This window comes from Sycon ciliatum, chromosome 4 (assembly GCF_964019385.1).
Source record: "Sycon ciliatum chromosome 4, ocSycCili1.1, whole genome shotgun sequence".
In the NCBI taxonomy this organism is placed as follows: domain Eukaryota; kingdom Metazoa; phylum Porifera; class Calcarea; order Leucosolenida; family Sycettidae; genus Sycon; species Sycon ciliatum.
Genome location: NC_088646.1, coordinates 8,402,310 through 8,424,479, shown reverse-complemented (window position 1 = coordinate 8,424,479; position 22,170 = coordinate 8,402,310). Strand labels below are relative to the sequence as shown.

Genomic DNA, 22,170 nt, shown 5'->3' with positions numbered 1-22,170 from the left:
TTGCTGACTGGCCATTTTTTCTTATTGTTTCGAATTCATATTGGGCTACTATCTCCAACTGCTACATGATCATACGAATATTGTACTTTTACCAGTACGTGTACATGTATTGCCTTTCGGGATCACTTATGGATTTGATCTGAACTGCATGTACTGCAAATATAGCACGTCGAGTGTGCATGATTGTCGTTTCCAAAACGTTAGTCTATATTTTACTGTCGACCACAGCATGTCCACTACAATCAAGAGTACTCTTGCTACAATCAATCCCTGGTGCTACTGTAATACGAATATCAAAATACCAGCAAGAACGCTACCAGTCCTGAGGAAAACGCTACATTGATGTTCAACAAGCGCTTATGAACAATCACATGTAGTTGAACAATGGCCACGTGCCACACTAGCTCAACTACTGGGAGTGCACGTCAAACGTTGCCAAGTTGGAATTTGCAACGTAAGTTTTACCTTTCCACCTGCAACGATGGTAGCCAATTTCTCGACTTGGTAGCCACTTTGGCCCTTGCTGGCCACTCCAAACGCAGACGTCCCGGTATCCTCGCCACCCGTATGAAGCTCTATGTCACACCAAGACATTCTGCGACACCGGAAAAGAAGCAAACATTGCTCCCTTGCAAAAACGTGAATGAATATTGTTGATGGCCAAGTTCACACGTACATATGTACACAGCATGCACGCGCATGTGAGGTTTCTTCCTCTTTTGTATTTTTTTGTATTTCGCGCGCATTATAATAAGGATAGAGTCCAGACGCTTACTACGTCACTCATGGCAACCGAATCGCGAATGTTTTTTTGTGTGCTGTTAAGGCCATCATTTTTTATATCTATGTTTCGCGTCAGCTCAACTTCCAGAATCATAAATTATGCGAGAGGTGGAAAAAAATAAAAAGTTGCAAAATAATAAAAAAGGCTCATCAGAGGTGTATGCACTGTACATAGCACAATAGCTCGTGCATGGTGTACATTCGAAAGAAAAATCGTACATCGAAGCACAACATCTGGGTTATCAGCATGAGTAAAATAAAATTAATACTAAATATTCACTTTGGACAGAGGAGGCAACCGTTGGTCATGGTGCCTATGCTTCGCTGGAATATTGTACTCAGACTTCAGCAGCGGTGCAAAGAGCTCCGGAACGACGCATCCTCTCAGCTTAGGCGATCAATGCAGTCTGGTGTAAGCTCATAGAATATTGCTCCCAGATGCCGAACAAACGAGTTACCAACGCTGGTCTAGGCTAGAGGCCATTTCTGAATCCCAGCTTCGCCGTATGCAACCTGTCCACACTGATGACTCGCACGATCGTACACTCACTGTGCATGTTCGATTTTTTATTTTTTTCCGAAAAAAATCAACACGTATGCGTGCGGACGACGCGAAACATAGCTATTATAATAAAAAATGATGATGTTGCTTGCACTAGCCTTTTATCAAGAGTACATAAACCAAAAAAAAAAAAAACGGTTTATGTACTCTTACTTTTATTTGCAGAGTTTTTGTCAACCGGACTGCTGCATGCTTTCGAGTTTTCTTTGACAGTCTGCCTCATGAGCTCAGTACCTGTCGACGTGCTCCCTGGAAAAGGAGTGGTAGAATGGAACTACACAGGCGGAATGACGATGTTCAGTTGAAGAGACGACATGGCCCATATGGGTAATTTCAATTATTTGCGATGACAGTGTTCTTCGCAATATTTTTTATCTGTCTACATGTAGTTCCGCACGTATTTGGATCAAGCCAAATCAAGTCTGAAAACTGAGAATGTCGTAGATCTATCCTTCCTAGATCTATAGAACAATGTGGAATCGTCTCGTTTCCTCAACACTTCGCTTGGCCAAAATATCGAAGAATGCTCATATTGGACACCGGCAGTTACATCTGACAGGTCCCCAAGCATTTGCCAGCTTCGAATCCGAATCAGAAATTCGGGAACAATATGAACGGGATGGATTTGTTATTGTGCGGAATGCTATCGACCGGGATCTTGCTAGAGAAATACAAGGACACGTTGATTGGATGTTGCAAAGATTCCCAGAACTTCCACCAGAACAGCTTCACCATCCTTTAATTGAGTACGGTAAGTGGGACGTTTTGGTCAAAAATTTGTTCAAAATGCCAATGGGTAGGCCTCCGCGGAATATGCTCGTATTTTTACCGATAATTCTTTTGAGTATCTTCTCCCGCCACGGCTGTCAAGAAGCGGCAACTTAGAAAGATGGCGTCGGTTCGAGATGGCATGGTAACCGCGCACGTGCTGTGGTCCGTGACTTGCTCATGATGTATGCACGCAAAATGCAAGTCACAAACTCACAAAGATCGTCTTTGCATTTGGAGAAAATATCTTCGACTCTCTTTGGAGGTTGGCGAGGTTTGCCTAATCTTTACTTGATTGCGATGCCGGTATGTCCTCTCAATAATTAGAACAAAGAGAGCTGGTGATCGCTTCATTGCTGAGCAGAAGTAACAATCAACTCTCCTCATGTCCTCAGTGCCAAAGGCAGACGACTGCAATTCCACAGCGCTTGTTTCACGATGATGGAAACAATAATCGTGTACTAGTACACACTTGGACCATTTGGTCATCCCACCCTGTTCTAGCCGCTAGTCCGTCCAGCAAGCAGATATTGACTATTACGATAAGGACAACTGCGTGAACGAGGGCTCGCCCAGCAAATTCAATTCAAGACGTGACTCCAGTCAAGAATTAGGGTCTTTACTCGAGAACTTCACAAATACAAGTCAAGGCACCCCACAAAACTGATAGATGGCACGAACGAAAGACAAATAGGCTAGACAAATGTCCCAAGTGATTGAAAACAGCAGATCTACCAAATAAGACAGCTACATGTGCCTAAACAACGATTCCCATACAGTAGAGAGTAGTATCAGGCAGAATGAAAGCCTTGGAAGTGCACAAATACAGCCACGGCCGCCACAAAAATTGGACGACCGCCACAAAAAAATTCTCATTGCTCTACTTCCTTGAAGGGTGAAAGTTACCAGTTATCCTATAGCGATGTCAGTTTATGCCTGTTGGAACCCCCCACAGCCCGCACGAAATACCTTTCAAATAATTCCAGGATGCAATTGCAGCTCCAGACAGGAGGAAGAAGAACACCGTGAAAAATAACGGCAACGATGCCCAAACTCTCGGGAAACGGCTGAAGTCTTCCTGAAGATGTTAACATTGAATAGCCATCGATTACCAGCGTGGTTTGGTGACTTTAGAACTGTTTTGAGACTTAGAACGAAGCGATATCTCAAATTTGATGGAATTGTTACCTGTCAAATGCGTGGGCGAGCAGGCCAGCTGACTGGTTATGCATGAACATGCATGAGCATGCATTGATTTTTCATGGTTCACGTGCAGAAAACTAATTTGCCGCGATCCAAGTGCAGCCAACAGCCGTGCCGCGGCCTTTTCGGCCTTGTCGATGCTATTTTTAGGTAGCTGAGGTCATTACCTTTCCAATGGTGCCACACATGCCATGCTTCCAAAAATAATGCCTCCGCGCTTGGCGCGGACGCACTTCGAAGTACTAATTTCGACCAGATCCGTACTTGGCCCCGCCAGGAACACCCGATTTTCGTGTTCAGCGGCCTCGAATTAGCCTAAACCAAGAGGATTCTAGAACATTGAGGCTCGCGCTTTATCGCAGTAGAAGGAAGATGATCACAGAAACCAGCCCACGGCGATTTCCTGGTGGTAGAGGAAAAAAATCAAGTGAACTGCGCGCACACTGTAGAAGCAGTGACGGTGAAAACGTGTGACTTATGCAAGCAGGCGCGCACGGCATGCGTGCACACTGCATGGCATGCACACATCCTGTATCGCCATGTATGCACCAGATAGTGCAGTGCTGGACGGAAACCACACGGCTCACATACATACTTGCATTTACTTCTGTGACTACTTTCTCCCCCGTTTTCCAATCTTCAATCGACTGCCTTGGAAATTTGGGTTCAAATTTTCACAGGTTTCTCACATCTTCCCGGTTTAGAAAAACTAGCGTTTTATGCGAAACTCACAAATTTGGTTTTTCGATTGAAGTCCCTACCAATAGATATCCTTGGCAAAAAAAACGCTAACGTAAACGCAAACCTTTCCGTACTTCGGATCTTTCAAGCTGACTTTTCCCTTAGCACAGGCATGGTGGTGGCCTGGCACATGCGAAACTTCCTAAGCTGGTTGTGTTTCTCAACGCAATTGTATAGCCGGTAGTAACGCAGACGTGCAAACTTTACTTTTTACAATGTACGTTATAATTCAGACGAAGTAGTCGTGACAACCATGGCGATATGAATTTTCGTGGAAACAGGTGCGGTAAATTCAAAATTTTGAACCAGGGATTCGTTTGCTGTCGTTCCGAAAGAATACCTTGGCGAGGTCTTTCACTCTGGAATAGCAAAAGCACAGCGAAAATGAATTTTCGCTGTTTGCAGGTCCTTGGAAACCCTCTCCTAAACGCAGCACCGAAGACTGTAAGGGTTCTCCAGCTCCAGCACGTCTGGGAGAGGCCGATGAATTTCTTCCTCAGGAGTGCCGTGGAACTGGTCCTTTGTTTCCCAGATGGGATAGAGGGTGAAAGGCACGAAGCAGAGGACGCAGACATTGTCAACTGAAAGGCAAAACTCGCCAAAAAAGCTAAATGTCATAAGAGGCCTAGAGGGAGCAATCTCGACTCTCATCTTGATCTGCACGTGCTTTTTATCTCCCGCCAGTTACAAAACAATGCGGGTTTTTGCATTTTTTGCAGAATTACCATAACGAACGTCAGCCCGTTATTTTGAGCTCTGTAACGTTTTTCCGTTACCCGATAACGTCTTTTGTCACGGCTGGGAGTGAGTACCGTAAAAGTTAGCGTTATCGTACTTTTGCTAAGGATGTCTAATGGTGTAATGCACTGCACCTAATTTGTACTACAGAGCCGTATGCATCCCAAAAACATCGAAAGGTCACACGCTAGATACACACAGTTCACAACACATGGTACACATAAGGAGTATTGGTATCCAATCCGCCCCATTCATTTTTGCCAGCACCTTTTGAACCTTGACTGTGATGAGTACGAGTTTTGTCATCGGACAGATAAAGTTGTATGTAACACATGTAAGACCGTACTACAGTTGTGGCAAGTGAAATCCGACACTTGGCATAAGGGACTGCACCATGCAGTCTGCAGCCCTGCATGCGTACAGTAGTCTCCTATAGTACCGTAAAGTACCGTTGATCCGCCCCCACGCCATGTCGCTTCCCAGCTGGGTTTTCGGCAGGGGGCGGGAATTAGATCAAGGCTGTCAAGTGCAGTACGATGTACAACAACGTAGAGGATCAGTCTCAATGTGCTGGATTGTGCACATTTTGATCCTGGATTGGCAAGTATTGTGTACAGCAGTGTATGCGTCGGTTCAACATCGTATTTCGTTGTATACGCCGAAGTCGCTTCACAAGGAGAAAATCGACAGGGGGCGGGAATTAGAGAGGGGGCGGATCAACGGTACTTTACGGTAGTACAGGTCTGACCACCTTTGAAAATATAAAAGTACTGTACATTTATTGGGGAAAATACGGTATGCAATGCCAATCTCATGGCAACAATATAATACAGTCGCCATATAGTGATAACCCAATCAGGCCATCAACCAATAGTGTTGATCCAAATATCCACTCAGCCCCACACGCTCGCCTTGCGAAGCTTTGGAGGAAGAAGGAGTCTTTGATATTACTCTTCAAGATACTTTTTGAAGTAGGCATTTGAGGAAGGTTGCCGCGTGCTGATCGCAGATCACGTAGGCAGTGTTATGGCAGCAGCAACATAGCAGAAAAAAATGCTCCTTGCGATGTAGGGCAGAAAAAACAACTTACCAGGAGTAGAATATAGTTACCAAAGATGTTGAGATATGACCAATCAGCCATAGAGAAAGAGACTGAAAGGGGGGTCGTCCAATGTCACCTGGTACGATGCAGATTTTTTCAGTTTCCAGCAGCTATTCACAGTCACAATTTCATGATTTGCCGAACTTCTTGATAAACTACTTGCACTTTCTACAGAATACACTCAAAGACGGTACTGTTTCGTCCTTTGTGTACTAAGCAAGACAGCACACAGGAATTGACGCTGAACCTAGTGGCAATGGAAATAAACTTCTCAACGCCAGACTCTATACCATGGCCGGATGTACCTTGTCGGGGGAAGTACATTATGACTGTATACCGGCATGTATCCACCCACTCCTAGTATCCATAGTATGCAATGATCAGGATCTCATGTCAATCTTTTTGTTTACTTCGATCTTTATTTGCAGATGCCTTTTGGCTGCGAATCGTCAGTGACCCGGCGTTACTACGACTGGCTGCTGAGTTTGTCGGGGAAAGTATTGCATTGTTTGCCTCGCACTATTTCTGCAAAATGCCTCGCTCAGGCCAGGAGGTTCTGTGGCATCAGGTGAGTGTCTGGGCTGTTTGCTGCCATGTATGTTATCCTATCACATTTAGAATGTTCCAAGTATCATCATGTTCCGGTACCTGCGTTTCAACATGTTTACTAGTACATTTCGCTTCCCTTTCTTGATAGACTCGGATGGAGAGCCAATGATCCAATAATCCAATATGATCTAATAATCCCTTTCTTGAATTTGGTATTTATCTGATCTTAAAATGAATCGGTGCCAGTGTACGTCAAAGTGTGTACGCTCTCTGATCAGGACTTGGGAATCCTGAGATGCTACCCTTCAATTGGGTAGCAAAATGCAGGAAATGTAGGTGTTGCGTGTGCCAGTGGACTGTGCATGTGGAGGATGTGCATAGATATGAGTTTAACTGTGCACGGCATGGGTGCCCTTGACTTTTGAGAGTATTGAACATACAAAGTAAAGCTTGCAACACAAGTTGACAACGGCAGGAAACATACCGTACTCACTTGATTCCCCTCTTGAATAATAGCCCCCCTACAAGGACTGTTTGAAAAAATACAAGCCCCTCTCGGCTAGAAGCCCGGACTACTATTCGCAAAGCATGGGTTGACCAGGTAGTGCCATGTATGAAGGTCAAGTTTGCAAAAAACATCTCGTGCATGTTCCTATTGAGTATTGGTACAAGTCCTGGTCGATGTAGTGTTTGCAAACTAACTCGGGGCCGAGTTGCTGTGAATATGAAAGTTTTACAGAATCGATTGGAATACTGGTATGGAATGAAACAATAAAAGCCCCTCTCGAATAGAAGTCTCCTCGAAATTGGTACTGAAAAAATAGAAGCCCCCGGCTTCTAATCGAGTGAGTACGAGGTGAATTGCTATTTCTGGACATTGTACATTTCTGGACATTTCGAGTAAAATAATTTTTCGTCGCGTGTAGAGTCAAGTCAGTCAGGTGGATGAAGTGTTTTCTTGTTGTAGTTGACAGCTGGGCTGTTGTAGTTTCTCCTCGTGTCGGTGCCTTGTTGATATCCTTTTCTTGGGAGGCATTTCAACGAGTTTTGTGGTACTATGTCGCATGAGAATTTTGAATTTTGAGTAAAATAAGAAGTAATGGACGAATCGTTGGCTTCCCCATGTGCACTCCACTTCAGACGCTGTATAGTCTTGGACTTGTTGGCTGGAAGTGTGAAGAGGCCAACTGCAGTATATCAATCGAAAAAATAACAAAAATGGTGCAGTATAGGATGCCTATTGACGCTATTTTACTTTCATGTCCAGAATTCCATACACTGAAATTTAGGCCAAAAAATTGGCCTGTCGAAAACATCCTGCTATAAAGTCTCTGGGATCACAGCATGAGCAATTGTCACATATTTGGAAAGATGAAGGATTAGGCCATACAATAGATACAAAAAGATATGAAAAATGTAAAACACACAGCTAGTGGGACTCTATTTTATTTTCATGTCCAGAAATTGCTATTCACCTCGTACGGTAATTATTTTGGCTGTAACTCGGAGTTGCAGGGCACCCGTCTCATGATTGGCCAAATTAAGTTTCCCGTTATTGTCAACTTGTGTTGTGTTTTGCCTATGTACTAGTGCATCCATCACATTGCGCATTCAGCTGCTCTGTCGCTAACCAATGCAGACGCAGGCTTTCTGCATTGGCATGCAGTGAATGCTAAAGCAACGATCCTACGTGATTTCATGTTCTAGGGCCAGCCTACCCAGAGATATGGTTGGCTTGGTAGTTTGACATGCAACAATTTGTATCTTTGCTTTTCGCCGCAAGCAGGTCAATCCTACTCATTCGCATGCTGTGCAGTTTTATTGTGAGAGTGTAATTCTGTTGCTTGCATTCTGACAATTCCGGCCTCAGGATGGTGCCTATTGGCCACTGAAGCCAATGAAGGTGGTGTCACTGTGGCTGGCTGTTGATCATTCCAGCCGTGAAAATGGCTGCTTGCGAGTCGTGCGTGGATCACATCGACAGGCACTCAAGGTAACATGCATGTACTACAGATATGGCTGTATGTTGTGGTGAATTATGTATATCTTTCATCGGCACAACCCCAAATATAGTATGTGTTTCGTTGTCACGACTTTCTTGATGCATACTTCCAAGTCCATACATGTATAATTGCATTCTTTGCGTTTTATCTATCATCTTTTCTAGGCATCTATTTGCTTTAAAAATAATAATCTGACAAAATTTGTGAGATTAATATAAATGAAATCCCTACCACTTAAATACCCGTGCCTAATCTTTTAAAAGTCTGCATGGAGACAAGAAACCTAATATCGATGAAAGGAAAGTGAGCGCACTTTATACCACTTGAACAATTGAACAATATTTTAAGATTCGAACATCGTTTTCATGTGATAATCATCAGAAATCGTCATCACACTGGTATGAGTGTGCTCACTTTACTTTCATCGGCATAATCTTATTGTATAATTTGTTGCTCTCCTGTTGTATCGGACACTAGTGCACTGTTGATATCTTCCCTTCTTGTTCTTTCCGAAAAAAATTGTACAGGAACTATCCCGTGCTGGTGGTGACAATGTTCTCTCATCTTATACGGATGTAGACATTCGTGAGGAGGATGTTGTTGACATTGAATTGCAGCCGGTAAGGTTTGGCTCTGGGTGCGCATGGAGCCTCGGTATAGGGTTTTGCGGCCTGTGGTCAACTTTCTGTATGGCACACTGAAGATTGGTAAATTCGGAAAAATTCCTGACTGTGATTTGTGTTGTGTACTACTTGCATACATTTACCTTACTCGCCCCTACTTACACTAGGTTTGTGACTTCATTCAACACTTCCAATGGATAATTGCCTATTTTGTTCAAGAGGTTCTGTGATGACATCATCAATTGAGATGCAGATGCTTTGTATGGAGGTGCAAAGCCGCGACGCGCACTAGCTCAAGTGAAACCTCCGACTCGCGTTGCATGCTTAGCTCCCATAAGCGAATCCGCTGGCCCACCATGGTGACGTCATTTGTATAACCTCTACAGTAGCAGTGTATGGTTTCATCACGGTCAAAACACTGATACAAGCCACTTTCACCCTTCATGTGCAGTGCTGGCAACTGAAATCCGACCCCTGGTGTTCGTGCTCAAGTGCAGCACCGATTCTAGTGCTCTCTATTTCGTATCGTTACAAGCGCGTGCTGCGTCTTTGCAATGTGAGTGCACCGAGTTGGGGTCGGACTTCAGCTGCCACCACCGTATGTGTTCCTGCCTAACATATTGTATGTGGCAGGTACATGTGGTCGCATGGAATTAATTACCAGAGATACTTTAACATTGTAACTACTGTAAAAGCCATTATTCTAACTCTGGCGCATATAATTATAACGATTTCCCAAAATTGACTGGTTTACGTGTAACAAAGGTAACGATTCTCACTCATTCTGAACGCTCAATAGGACAGTATATGTATCGATTTCTGTATAACAATTTCTATTTTAACGACAGATTTCTCCTCGTTAACTCGTTAGAGTTAGCACTTCGTTATATATAATGGCTTTTACAGTATTATGGGTGAACGATCACTGAATTTTTGATTATCGATTACTAGTACCTATAATTATTTGTTGACTATCGAATTGTCAGTTATAACTGTTATTTACGGACATTTACGGTAGTTTACCTACTGTGTGAATGCACTCTAAGCTAGGGTCTTTTTTTCATTGCCTGCTCGTGGAGTGTGATTGTAGTAACCTTGAAAAAACCTCTGGATGATGCTATTCTGTGCTGCAGGGTGATGTGGAAATCCATCATCCAAATATTATACATGGTTCTGAAGCTAATACATCAGACAAGAGGCGCTGTGGCCTCACCATTCGCTACATTCCAACAAGTACATCTGTTGTTGCATCACCGGATGACCCGATTGTCCCAATGAACTGGTTACTCCGTGGCAATGGTGAGTCGACTGTATGCTGATTTAAAGTGTCTTGTCTGAGTACGCATTTCAGTCTCCTCACCATGGATCATGTGCTTTTGCAAGTAGGACACAATGTACTGTACCTGTGTGTGTCTGCGCACGGTGCACTGTCTTCGTAAGTGACACTCTCGCAAGAAGTTGCGCAGTTTTGTCCCAAAACTGATTGTGCGACGTCACTTGTTGAGGGTAGACTGTAGTGTCATTTTGTGTAGTATTCTCGAGGCACTACCGTATTTTCCGCAGTATAAGCCGCACACAGATTTGTCACGAAATGCAGACATCTACCCTGTGTTTAAAGTGCGGCTTATACTGTAAAACCGGGAGTTTTCTGTGGTGTAATATTTTCGGTATTTCCCAAAATCAACGGTTTGGTAGCACGAAAATTTCGGTAAACCAGTTTTCCAGATTCAAAAATGCATTTTGCACACTGTGTGGCATAGCATGGTGGATTTTTAGGTTGCGCTTTATTTTAAGTAAAAAAATACCTGTACCGAAGTTACCGAAAATATATCTCCACTGAAAGTTTCCGTTTGTACTGCGGAAAATACGGGAATACTTATAGTGGTTCCCCTGTATCCTTTTCTTCTTTAGTGTATTCTAATCTCTCTCTCTCTCTCTCTCTCTCTCTCTCTCTCTCTCTCTCTCTCTCTTTTCTCTCCCTCTCTTAGCAATTCCTGGAGTGAACATCTATCGCTCATGGCCTGCATACAATGCCACCTATAGCTTTCCATTCCAAGGCTCGCACGAATGGAACGATCGATCAGAAGTTGCTGCAAAGGCTGTGGAGGAGTCAAAGTCTCTAACGGAAGAAGTTGTAAAACAGACAAGCTTGTCAAAGGCACAGATCGTTGTCAATGGCTTGAAGAATACGTAAAGTGACCTGAAGAGGTCAAGAGGTTGTAACGACTGTTTTATGGTAATTTTGATCATGTTGAACTTGCCTGTTTTTGTGTGTGGCTGGTACCACGCACCGGAGTACTTTTTTAATAACACCTTCGTACCAATTTTTTTTAAACAAAACACTCCTGTGCTGTTTCTGGTGGTATTCTATCAATAAATGAATTTGGTAGAACTTGAGAAGTAGCTCTTTTGAATATCATCCATGCTTGTGACTATTATCACTTTTACAATGGATACATGTAATGTGAGGGCGCTGTGTGTCACCATATGCATGTAAAATACACTGAGTGTTTAATGCTTTGATTGTTATTGTTGTTGTTGTTATCGTCATCGTCGACTTCGGCCTTTCTTCTCCATCTCGTGGTACTACTGTCTTGTGAATGCAACGTCTTGTACACCTTCCCGGAAGTCACTCCATTGGTGTTCGACGTGGGGGCTCAAGCCCCGATATCATAATTATATCATTCTTATTCTGTACCAGAGTCACTCTGTCTGGATGTCACTGGTATTACTTGAGTGTATCAACTCATGAGATCATGAGAAGTACGGCCTGCCAGTCTTGGTCTGTAGGTGTGTAGCCGCTGACTTGAACGTCTGTACTCCTACTAAAATGTAGCTTACGCCAAGCAGACTTACTCAAACCCTGCTAGCACCTGGTGCAGCGATGGATTCTGTTGGGACTCTTACGAACAGATTAGCTCCCTGCATCAGAAAGAAAGTGAAACGATGTGAGTATTGCCTGCTCAATCCTGATCTGCAGGGATGGCCACTCTTCTTACCAGGAGGGTTATGTACTCTGGATGCTACCCTTGGCCTTGGGGCAGGGTTGCATGTATGTCATCATCAGTCTGGGCTAGGGCTGAAATGATTACCGGTATATCAATTACTCGGTAATCGATCGATAATTTAACGATCAACTAATCATTACGTTATAGCACCGAGAAACGGCGGTTGCCCAATTCTCTTCCAGTCATCAAGGACATATTCAGTAGCTGGTCGCTAACCCTGAACACATAACAGAGAAAACAGAGTGGATTCACCTAACCCATGATAATGACACTTGGCGATCCTCTTGCCAGCTCGGGTCACTCCTTGGTGACAAAGAGGATTGTGAGCGACGAATGAAGTTGGCATCAACTGTCTATTATTATTCCTTCGAAACAGGATCAGCGAGAACCGGAGACTGCTGACCCCCACCCCGTCTTTTTTTGCGAAGTTTGAATCAGGTTCTGCCAGGGGTATGGTTCAAAACTGCAATGCATACTCCCGGCAGAAACTTGGTTTCCACAAGCTATGTCTTCATATTCATAATACCAAAAAATCTGCATCAGTGAAAGGGTAGCGAGCAATTTCGCACAAAATTCTGACAATATTTGCTAACGACTATAATCGGTAGGTGAAAATCCACTATCGTTTCAGCACTAGTCTGAGCTGCTAATAGTGATACGAAGATTTGGTGCTGGACCCTTGGATTGGTTTTTATCAAGAGCTAAGGCCATCATTTTTTTATATCTATGTTTCGCGTCAGTTCAACTTCCAGAATCATATGCGAGAGGTGAAAAAAAATTGCAAAATTGCAAAATAATAAAAAAAAGGCTCATCACTCATCAGGTATAGCACTGTACATAGCACAATACCTTGTGCATGGTGTGCATTCGAAAGAAAAATCCTACATCCAAGCACAACATCTGGGTTATAAGCGTGAGTAAATATTCACTTTGGACAGAGGAGGCAACCATTGGTGCCCATGCTTCGCTGGATTATTGTACTCAGACTTCAGCAGCGGTGCAAAGAGGTCCGGAGCGACGCATCCTCTCAGCTTGAGGCGAGCGATGCGGTCTGGTGTACGCTCATAGAATACTGCTCGCAGATGCCAAACAAACGATTTACCAACGCTGGCCTCGAGGCCATTTCTGAATCCCAGCTTCGCCGTATGCAACCAGTCGACACTGATGATTGAGATTCGCACAATCGTACACTCACTGTAGCGTGCATGTTCGATTTTTTTATTTTTTTCCGAAAAAGGCAAAACGTATGCGTGTGGACGACGCGAAACATAGATACAAAAAATGATGGCCTAATAGCTTGTGTACTCTTGGTATTACCCCCCCCCCCCCCCCCCGTGAATTCTGCTGCAGAATATCAGGACCCCCTCCCCACCCTCCAAAAATGAATGCAGCTCGCTGGGTGACAAAAATCGGGTACATGTGTATCGTACCGCAAAGTATCGCGACAGCGCCCCACCATCGGGTCCCTTCGTGGTCGTATTGTGGAGGTGGTGGCGACATGTCCCGTCTGTAGGTCAAACGACGCGTACTTTGTACACACAATGCACATTGTGCAGTCTACTCAAGTTACCTTCGAGCAGATGCGAGCTCCACACAGAAACTTGCTAAGAGTGACCTTTAAAAAAAAGGTAAGGTTCTTACACCAATGTGACACTATACAACCTCTTAGTTGCACTCTGCCATACGATTTTCCTTTCCCTGGCTGTAAATCAAGGTGGGGCACTCTTGCGGTACTTTACGGTACATGTATGCACAGTGTTGGTCAACTTGCGACTTTGGCTCACACCATAAGAAAAGTAATGGTGAAGAAATACAAAAAATTAATAAGTCCTGAAAGCCTCAAACGACGTACATTTCTCAACGAACTCCAAGTCTGGCAGGATCCAGGTCGAAGAGGTGCAAGAAAAGGACTTGCAATGCTGAACTGTACTCTATATAAAACACCGGTGTGAAGCATGCAATGATTTACTGCACTTCGTACTCACCCGTATATACTGTAAGACATGTTATTATAACGAGTCGCAAATTTAACGATTGTCCAAAATTCATAGGTTAACGAGAAGATATGTTAACGATCTTGCAGTATTCTGTCATATCCACACACAGCATATATGAAGCAGTACGGCCTCAACGGATCTTATTATAACGAAGAAATGCCATCCGTTAAAAGTTAAAACGTTAGATTTGCTTCCTCGTTATATATACATGTCTTACAGTAACGTATACGGGCAATACCGGCTTGATACATGACCTCACGGCTGAAGCCGTTCGGTCATGTATCAGCCGGTATTGCCCTTATACTCGCTCGTACTCGGGCAGTAAATCATACGTCCGCGCACATGTTTTGCTTTTTGTTTCGGAAAAAAATTATAAATCGAACATGCACATATACAGTGAGCATGATCTGAGTGTACGATCGTGCGAGTCATCATGCGCGTGGACTGGTTGCATACGTCAAAGCTGGTGTTCAGAAATGGCCTTGAGGCCATCGTTGGTAAATCGTTTCTTCGGCAACTGCGATCAGATTACCCAGATGTTGTGCTTCGATGTACGATTTTACTTTGGAATGTACACCATGCTCGAGCTATTGAATATTGTGCTATAATATTTATAATTTACAGTGCTTTGGTGCTATACACCTCTGATGAGCCTTTTTTTGCAACTATTATTTCCGCCTCTCGCATTATCATGATTCTGATTCTGGCAGTTCTGATTCCGACGCGAAACAAAGAAATAAGAAATGGTGGCCTTGTTGATTCTTACCCCCCATCGCTCTGGCTCGAAGCTCAGTTGAGCTTGATACGTGGACTGATGCCGTGAATCACGGTGTCGCCGGAGAGCGTTCTCGGCTCGGCTCGAGCTTGTGTTTGCAGTTCTACTTCCGATCTTCGTCATCAGCACTTGAGTCGTGACTTGAACAACACTTTAGTCTTTAGTGGTTATGGCCCCGCGTCAGTGACTGAAAGGCCGGCTAGCTAGCTACTCGTAGAGTCTACTCATCGATCTCAAACTCTGACATCTTTATTCTGTTTTGCATTTTCAAACCCCTTTTCAAAGCACCCACGTTTTTTCCTCGTGTCTTTGAAATGCGGATTTATTACTTGACGCGACGCGTACGCGCATCTTGCAGTCCCGCGCCCGCACGCGACCACGCGTACCATGTACCATCGCATGTGATCTCGTACTCGTAGATCTACTCGTAGTCGTAGTACAGTACAGTCTACAGTACAGAGTCAGTACAGTCCAGCTTTACTTGGCTTGTTGGTGGACTTTCACTCTTGACTGCACATATTAGTAGGCCTGCTATTTTTTTATTCATCACCTTTGTTGAAGTAGCTCTTCTCTTGGCGTGGGCACGGCGCAGTGCCCACTTATAAGTAATCTGGCGAACGAGACGTGATCGTCTCCTCGATGATACCGGATGAACTATCTGTGTCCACCCGTGGCACGCGCACTTCAGACAAGTCTAGCATTAATTCTGGAAGAAGGGTAAATTACGGTGCAACTTCCTCCACTGATATGGCGGAATCAGCGTCGGTTGCCAGTACGGAGAGCCGAATTCATGCCAGAATTGTGGAAGCCAAGTACCAGCGACAATTTGAGGAGGGAGATGTTCTTCCTGAATATTTGCAGCACAGTAATGGAATCCGAACAACAAAGTATACCGCTATTACATTTCTCCCAAAAAATTTGTTTGAGCAGTTTCATCGAGTCGCCAACATCTATTTTCTTACGATCGTCATTCTCAATTGGGTTCCTCAGCTCAATGCCTTACAGCCGTATCTGGCGATGACGCCGTTATTGTTTGTGCTAGCAGTAACTGCCATCAAAGATATTGTTGAGGATCGACGCCGTTATCTCAATGATCGAGACGTTAATAGGAGGAGCGCCGCAGTCTATAATAGGTGAGGCACTTGCATTGAAGATTTTGTGTCCGAATGATGTGTTTCATGTACTCAACATGAATATCTGAGATAAAGCTCAAGTTTCTTTGCTATTTTTTTCTTCAAAATATCAGCTTTTGCCACCAGCAATAATTATTAAATTTTAGTTACTTTCAATGGAGGGGTCAAAGAGTTGGTTGGTTAGCTCCCAAGTGTGCGGTCCGCTAACTACCAAAGAGATAAGGTTTTAACCGAACGCGCTTTGGAGTGCCGTTTGGTTTTGGCGGCCCAATTAAGGCATCCCCAGTCCAGATATATGGACGCGTTTCCCAAAGTGTACCATGTGCACCGTATATGGGTGTCTAGAATGCTTGAAAATTTAACACAGAATGCACCCAGATCAATTGTTTGACCCTGGTATTTGTATTTTTGTTTTAAATACCTCTGTAATACCTGAGTATGTACATGTACATACCCAGGTTTTACCCGGGTATTCAGCATGAGGAAGGTTCCTCATGTGCACTTGATGGCAGGAAAAGCATGAGCACCCATGTAGAGAGCAGCCAACATTCATATCAGTGTTCCCATCAATATTGTCACCATCAATGATGTGTAATCTTTTCCAGAGCCTTTTCCTCAAGGAGCAGCTATTGACTCACTCACGTGCAGCTGTGACCAGTGCTGCACTGTAGTCTGTATTCAGTCTACAGTCTATGCGCAGCACCTACTTGCCACTTAGTCTTTATTGGAGCTTGTATGCGTGTGTCAGGAAACCATAACATGCACTTAGCAACATGTCATGTCACGTGTGAGTTACAATACATAGTAATCATTGGAACTGTGGCCGGCACTTTTCTATATACCTGATATACAGTGGCACAGTAATGCCAGGTTGTCCAAGTGTGTATCCTGCCCCAGAGGGCACTGTCACTCCTTCGCACTGAGCCGTTTGTATGTATTTTGCCTGGAATTTTTTTAGTGAATATGTATCCTGTCCTGGCATGATGGCAGGGCTGGCCAGCCTGTATTGCTAATAGTTAATCATGATTTGCGAAAATTTCGTTGACTAATAGGCTTTATGTATATGAATTTTTCTGCAGTACATAACGGCAAGCCTTGTTACATGTAGAATAATTAGAAAGGTTCCGCAGACGGAAGTTTCATAGCTTTCGACTGAGAAAGGCAAGAACGAAAAAGGCTGCGAAAATACATGTACAGTTGTGGCAAGTGAAATCCGACGCTTGGCATAAGGGACTGCACCATGCAGTCTGCAGCCCTACATACGTACAGTACATGTGTTACATACAACTTTATCTGTCTGATGACAAAACTCGTACTCATCACAGTCAAGGTTCAAAAGGTGCTGGCAAAAATGAATGGGGCCTGGATACCAATACTCCTTATGTGTACCATATTTGTGAACTGTGTGTATCTACGCTGTGACCTTTCGATCTGTTCGGGATGCATACGGCTCTATAGTACAAATTAGGTGCAGTGCATTACATCATTGGTGTCCATTTGTGGCGCTGTCCCCTATGGCAAGTGTCGGATTTCACTTGCCACAACTGTACTAGTATACCAAAATGGCACATTTTCGGATATAAGATTATGTTCTTATAACTGAAATTGTGCAGAACTATGGTACTTCTTGAATTAAGTTACAGGTAATACCATTAGCATGAAGCGCACAGTTACTGATAGTGATAACTTTGCTTCAGTCTGTCCACAGTGCATGTGCTGCACTCTAGTAAAGGTTTGGGTATTACCTGAAACATTGTGGCAGGCTTCTCCACCCAGGATTCCCAACACCAAAACTTTGAAAATGCCGTGCAATACTGAAGCTCGGCATTAATTCTAAATGTTTCCTACTGTGTGTTTTCTTTCCTATCTGTGTCTTGCAGTAAAACAGGAGCATACGATAGTGTTCTGTGGCAGAATGTATGCGTTGGTGATGTTGTTGAGATCAAGTGTGATGATGTCTTCCCGGCAGACCTGGTACTCATTCACAGCAGTGATAGGGTTACAAACCTCTGCTACGTGGAAACGTCTAATTTGGATGGTGAAACGAACCTAAAGCAGAGGGTCGTACCCAAGACTCTTATCACGCCTGATGTGAGTGGCAATACATTTAGCTTGTTACCCTCAGATTGAGTACCTTGTACTGGTACAGTTGAATAAGATGGTGGTAAAGACCTACCTACAAAAAACTTGTAGCGAAATGGCGGTAAATACGCACATGTCCATACACGTGCTCAGGCGCCAGGCGCAAACTGATGATGGTAGTGGTGAGAAGGAGAGCTTTGTACATGTACCAGATTGTACTTTTTGTAGCGTAGAGAGCGTATGTGGGCATTTATGTATTTACCGCCGTTTCAGGTGTGTCTTTACCACCACACTATTCAACCATAAGTACAGTTGCAGTTGTACCTTCCAATTCATTGTACTGGTGTGAACTAACTAATATTTCTGGGTACTAGTAATTTTAAAATCGTAACGATGAGGACCTCCTCGTTGCGATTTTAAGATTGTGTCTCTTGTTTCCATAATTATAGTTTTATAGTTTTGTTCATCTTATGTATTGCGTATTTGAATCGATCTGTCTCGAACTCTCAAAACTCTCGAATGATACGAGAGAGCTTGGAAGCTCAGGGCGCCCGGGCCCTACGCTATGCTCTTTTGCCTTGATGACCTAGACAAAAAAAAAAGCATAGGGATGTTATAAATTCTTTAAAAAAATCCTTTTTTTTTAAGACATAACCTGGGATTCGAACCCGCACTATCGCGCGCCCTGCATGCATCCCCCGATACACTTCGCATACATACTAATTCTTCCAAGTTGTTTCACATTGTGATCTTGCATTTGAAAGCCCTATTTGAATATGCATTGTGGCCAGCCGTCTTTGATGGCACGGTACGGTAGGGGATAGGTACGGGACAGGTACGATCGAGGGTAATACGACACCGTCTCCCGTACCGTACCGTACCATCAAACACAGCTGGCCACATACAGCTGCCCGCAATATTCAAATAGGGCTTTCAAACGCAAGATAATAACGTGAAGCAACTTACTTGGAAGAATGGGTATGAATGCGAAGTGTATGGGGGAATGCATGTAGGGTGATAGTGCGGGTTCGAATCCCAGGATAGGAGAATTGAAAAATTTATAACATCCTATGCTTTTTTGCCGTCAGATACGGATAGCGCCAGGCGTGACACAAACACACAAACAAACAAATACTTCCTCCGCGTCATCGGAATTGTCGCAGTTTGACTTTTGATATAAAACGGGGTATGTACTCTCCAGCACTCGTACCAGAGGCAAGGAATTCGACATAGGCGATAGTCATCAGTATAGAGTGACGGCAAAGGTCTATTTTCTGTTATTGGAAGCTGGAATTTTTGAACTAGACGCAATTTCTTCGCTGATGTCGCTGCGATGGTAATTTAGACTCGCTGAGATCAGTCAGGCGTTGCAGCCTGCACATTTCTCGAGCTGATGGCCATTCACTCAAGCATCATCACTGTTTTACCTTAGCTGGGGTGAGAATGACTTAGTGGAACAAGTGGCAGCGCTTGGAGAAACATCGAGGGGTCAGCAAACTAAATGCTTGCAACAGCGATAAAATTTGTCGCTCTGGCTGAGACACTCAGTACATGATTGTACCTGCAAGAGCCGTGTACAGTCAACTTCGCTAATAACGACTGCGGATATAACGACAATTCGCGAATAACGACCGAATTTCCATGCCCAGAGCAAAGTCCCATCTAACTGTATACATTTAACTTCGGATATAACGACTATCTGAATAACGACAATTCGCATATAGCGACATGCTTTTAGTGCCCTGAGGTCATATTCACTGCTTGAATAACGACTTTCTGGGCTTTTGACAGCTATTTCAAGTACCTGTCAGTCAAGTACATGTACCTGTCATGCAGAAGTACCAGAACCTATGCATATGGTGCACTGGTGATGGATATTATTGCACACATATGTACATGCAAGAAAATGCAGCCAAGGGGTGGGGGGCTTTTTCTTCCTTTTTTATGTTGGCTTCAAAATTGTTGGATTTACCAGCACACCTATATGTATACAATGTACATGTAGTTGTACATGATTGTACAGTCATCATCATACATGTACATGTCTCTGGCCCTGTAGATTGCTCAAAAAGGCATATTTTTCAATTGATTTCCCTTCCATATTGAATTTTTAGTTCCTTTCAACTGCAATATGAAAATAAAGTACACATTGACATATAGCAAGAAAAGAGCTTGATTTTGATATGCATATCATACTATACAAAATATGGGTTCACATACATTCAAATGGGACTTCGGTTATAAGGACACTTCGCGAATAAGGACACTTTTCTGATGCCCCGCCGAATGTCGTTATTGGCGAAGTTGTCTGTAGACTCTACACGTAGTGCTAGTGATGCACGCGCAGGTGCCGTACCGGTACCGGGCCATGATATACCAGTGATGCTGAAAAAGAGGGCGCGCTGGACGTGATAGTACACTTACCTGCATGAGCTGTGACCACACAGCTAAAATAAAAAAAATGGGCATGCCACGGCTAAAAAAAAGGTCATTTCAAGATCGAGGTGATTCCGCCGACGGTAATCAACCGACCTCGCAACGATCGTGTATTCTTACTAGGCTTCGTTGGTGGTGAAATAGAAATCATCCAGAGCTAGCAGACGACAAGCATAGCAGCTCTTGTCCTGTGGAGAAAGTCAAAGCGTTTGAGATGAGGCACGACCAACTTTCAACCTTCCTTGAAATATTTCAGAACGATATTTTTGCGTCCATTGACATCAGCGACGACGAGGACTTCATCTCTGCATGAAAACTCTCAGTCCAACTGTCCTGGAACGTTACACTAGTCTTCAGACTATCATACTGTGTAATAAGTTTTGAATGGCTTAGCTTATGGAGTTGTCAGTAACAAGTGACAAGTCACTAATTTCGATGACGCGGAGGAAGTACCAAATTAAAGCTGTGTGGACCCTGGCTAGCGCCAGACGTTACTGAAGTAACGTCTTCTGCATAGCTACGGGAATAATTATGTTTCTGCACGCCTAGTGCCCGTGTGTATGTGTATGTGTCTGTGTGTATGTGTGTGTCTGTATGTATGTGTGTGCGTGTGTAAAACAGAGAGGTTCCAGGATGTCCAATGTCCAATATTGTACGTGCGTGTGTATATGGGAACAGATCCGGCTCGACACTTTCTGATCTATTGCGCTTCTTTTGGCACAGGGTGACTCATTTGACCCATCCAAGTTCAAAGCAAGAGTACACTGCGAGAATCCGCATCATCAAATTTACAGCTTTACTGGGTATCTGTAAGTTTTGTTGCATGTTCATGTATGCAAGCAATGATGCAATTGTTTGTGAAGGAGCTGGAGCAATTAGTGTGCTTATGCTGTGAGCTACAAATCTGCGTTGGGCTTTCTAACGTAAGCATCAGTGGCTGTATGTCTTGCACTCCGTCACAATGTAAGACAGCCCGGGCTGAACGTTGTAAAGTAGTTAAAACAAGCGGGAGCACGATGAGAACGAGCAGACCAGGAACATTAGTGCAGGATACGTGTTTGTCACTTATCTCCACCAAGCCTTCCCAAGACAGCTGAATTGTCAGTGCTCCGATATGATCATGTGTTCAAGACTACTGGTAGTTTTTTTCAAAGAATGCTCACCGCCAAGGCTAGCAGACTAGTGCTGGACATGTAAAAATACATGTTAGTGGCTATATCATTGTAGTGTGCGCATTGTAATGTTTCCATATGTACGGCCATTCTCTGCACTATCTACAGGTCATTTTAATACGAGAGTTGTTTTGCTCTGAAGTTTAAGTTAGGCAGCCACTATGTAGTAGCAAGTTTGCCTAGTTTGCATGGTCGTGTATTGCTCCTGCCCATTCAGTGCTGCATTTACGTTCTCTATTTCTTCCTGTGCTTTCTCAGGCAAATCCCGGAGAAAACTACCAATACGCCACTGACTAAGGACAACCTGCTGTTGCGGGGATGTGCCTTGCGCAACACCCGCTCTGTTCTCGGTTTGGTTGTGTATACAGGTAAGCTTGTACCATTGTGTGCTCTTTCCTTGTTAACCACTGTCACCCAGTATTCTGGGCATTGGTTAGCGATTAGTCCCACAATCATATTTACACACCCTGTACCCATTGCTTGTTTCTGTGTCCT

The 22,170-nt window shown here is 43.8% G+C and overlaps 3 protein-coding genes and 1 long non-coding RNA gene across 5 annotated transcripts in view; 2 read left to right on the top strand and 2 right to left on the bottom strand.

Moving 5' to 3' along the window:
• The window catches only part of LOC135814280 (kinetochore-associated protein 1-like), a 135,962-nt gene extending 135,298 nt beyond the window's left edge, over positions 1 to 664 (bottom strand). For both annotated transcript variants that reach the window (XM_065327379.1, XM_065327380.1), the window contains exon 1: positions 466 to 664. In XM_065327379.1, coding sequence (XP_065183451.1) covers positions 466 to 594 — 129 coding nt within the window. In that variant the 5' untranslated portion in view covers positions 595 to 664. The remainder of the gene's footprint in view (positions 1 to 465) is intronic.
• Positions 665 to 1,511: 847 nt separating this feature from the next.
• On the top strand, positions 1,512 to 11,774 carry LOC135814272 (uncharacterized). Its single transcript, XM_065327371.1, has 6 exons — positions 1,512 to 2,096; positions 6,326 to 6,465; positions 8,317 to 8,439; positions 8,977 to 9,069; positions 10,206 to 10,371; positions 11,061 to 11,774. The coding sequence occupies exons 1-6, from the start codon at positions 1,817 to 1,819 to the stop codon at positions 11,264 to 11,266; spliced, it is 1,008 nt and encodes a 335-aa protein (XP_065183443.1). The 5' UTR covers positions 1,512 to 1,816; the 3' UTR covers positions 11,267 to 11,774.
• A 378-nt stretch (positions 11,775 to 12,152) lies between these two features.
• Positions 12,153 to 14,936, bottom strand: LOC135814278 (uncharacterized). The gene is made up of 2 exons (XR_010553167.1): positions 14,844 to 14,936; positions 12,153 to 12,297 (listed from the first exon to the last, which is right to left on the bottom strand). It is a non-coding gene; the product is annotated as an uncharacterized LOC135814278 (long non-coding RNA).
• A 419-nt stretch (positions 14,937 to 15,355) lies between these two features.
• The window catches only part of LOC135814270 (phospholipid-transporting ATPase VA-like), a 22,121-nt gene continuing 15,306 nt past the window's right edge, over positions 15,356 to 22,170 (top strand). The window contains exons 1-4 of the mRNA XM_065327369.1: positions 15,356 to 15,985; positions 17,866 to 18,076; positions 21,227 to 21,312; positions 21,934 to 22,043. Of these exons, the coding sequence (XP_065183441.1) occupies positions 15,492 to 15,985; positions 17,866 to 18,076; positions 21,227 to 21,312; positions 21,934 to 22,043 (901 nt within the window). The 5' untranslated portion in view covers positions 15,356 to 15,491. The remainder of the gene's footprint in view (positions 15,986 to 17,865; positions 18,077 to 21,226; positions 21,313 to 21,933; positions 22,044 to 22,170) is intronic.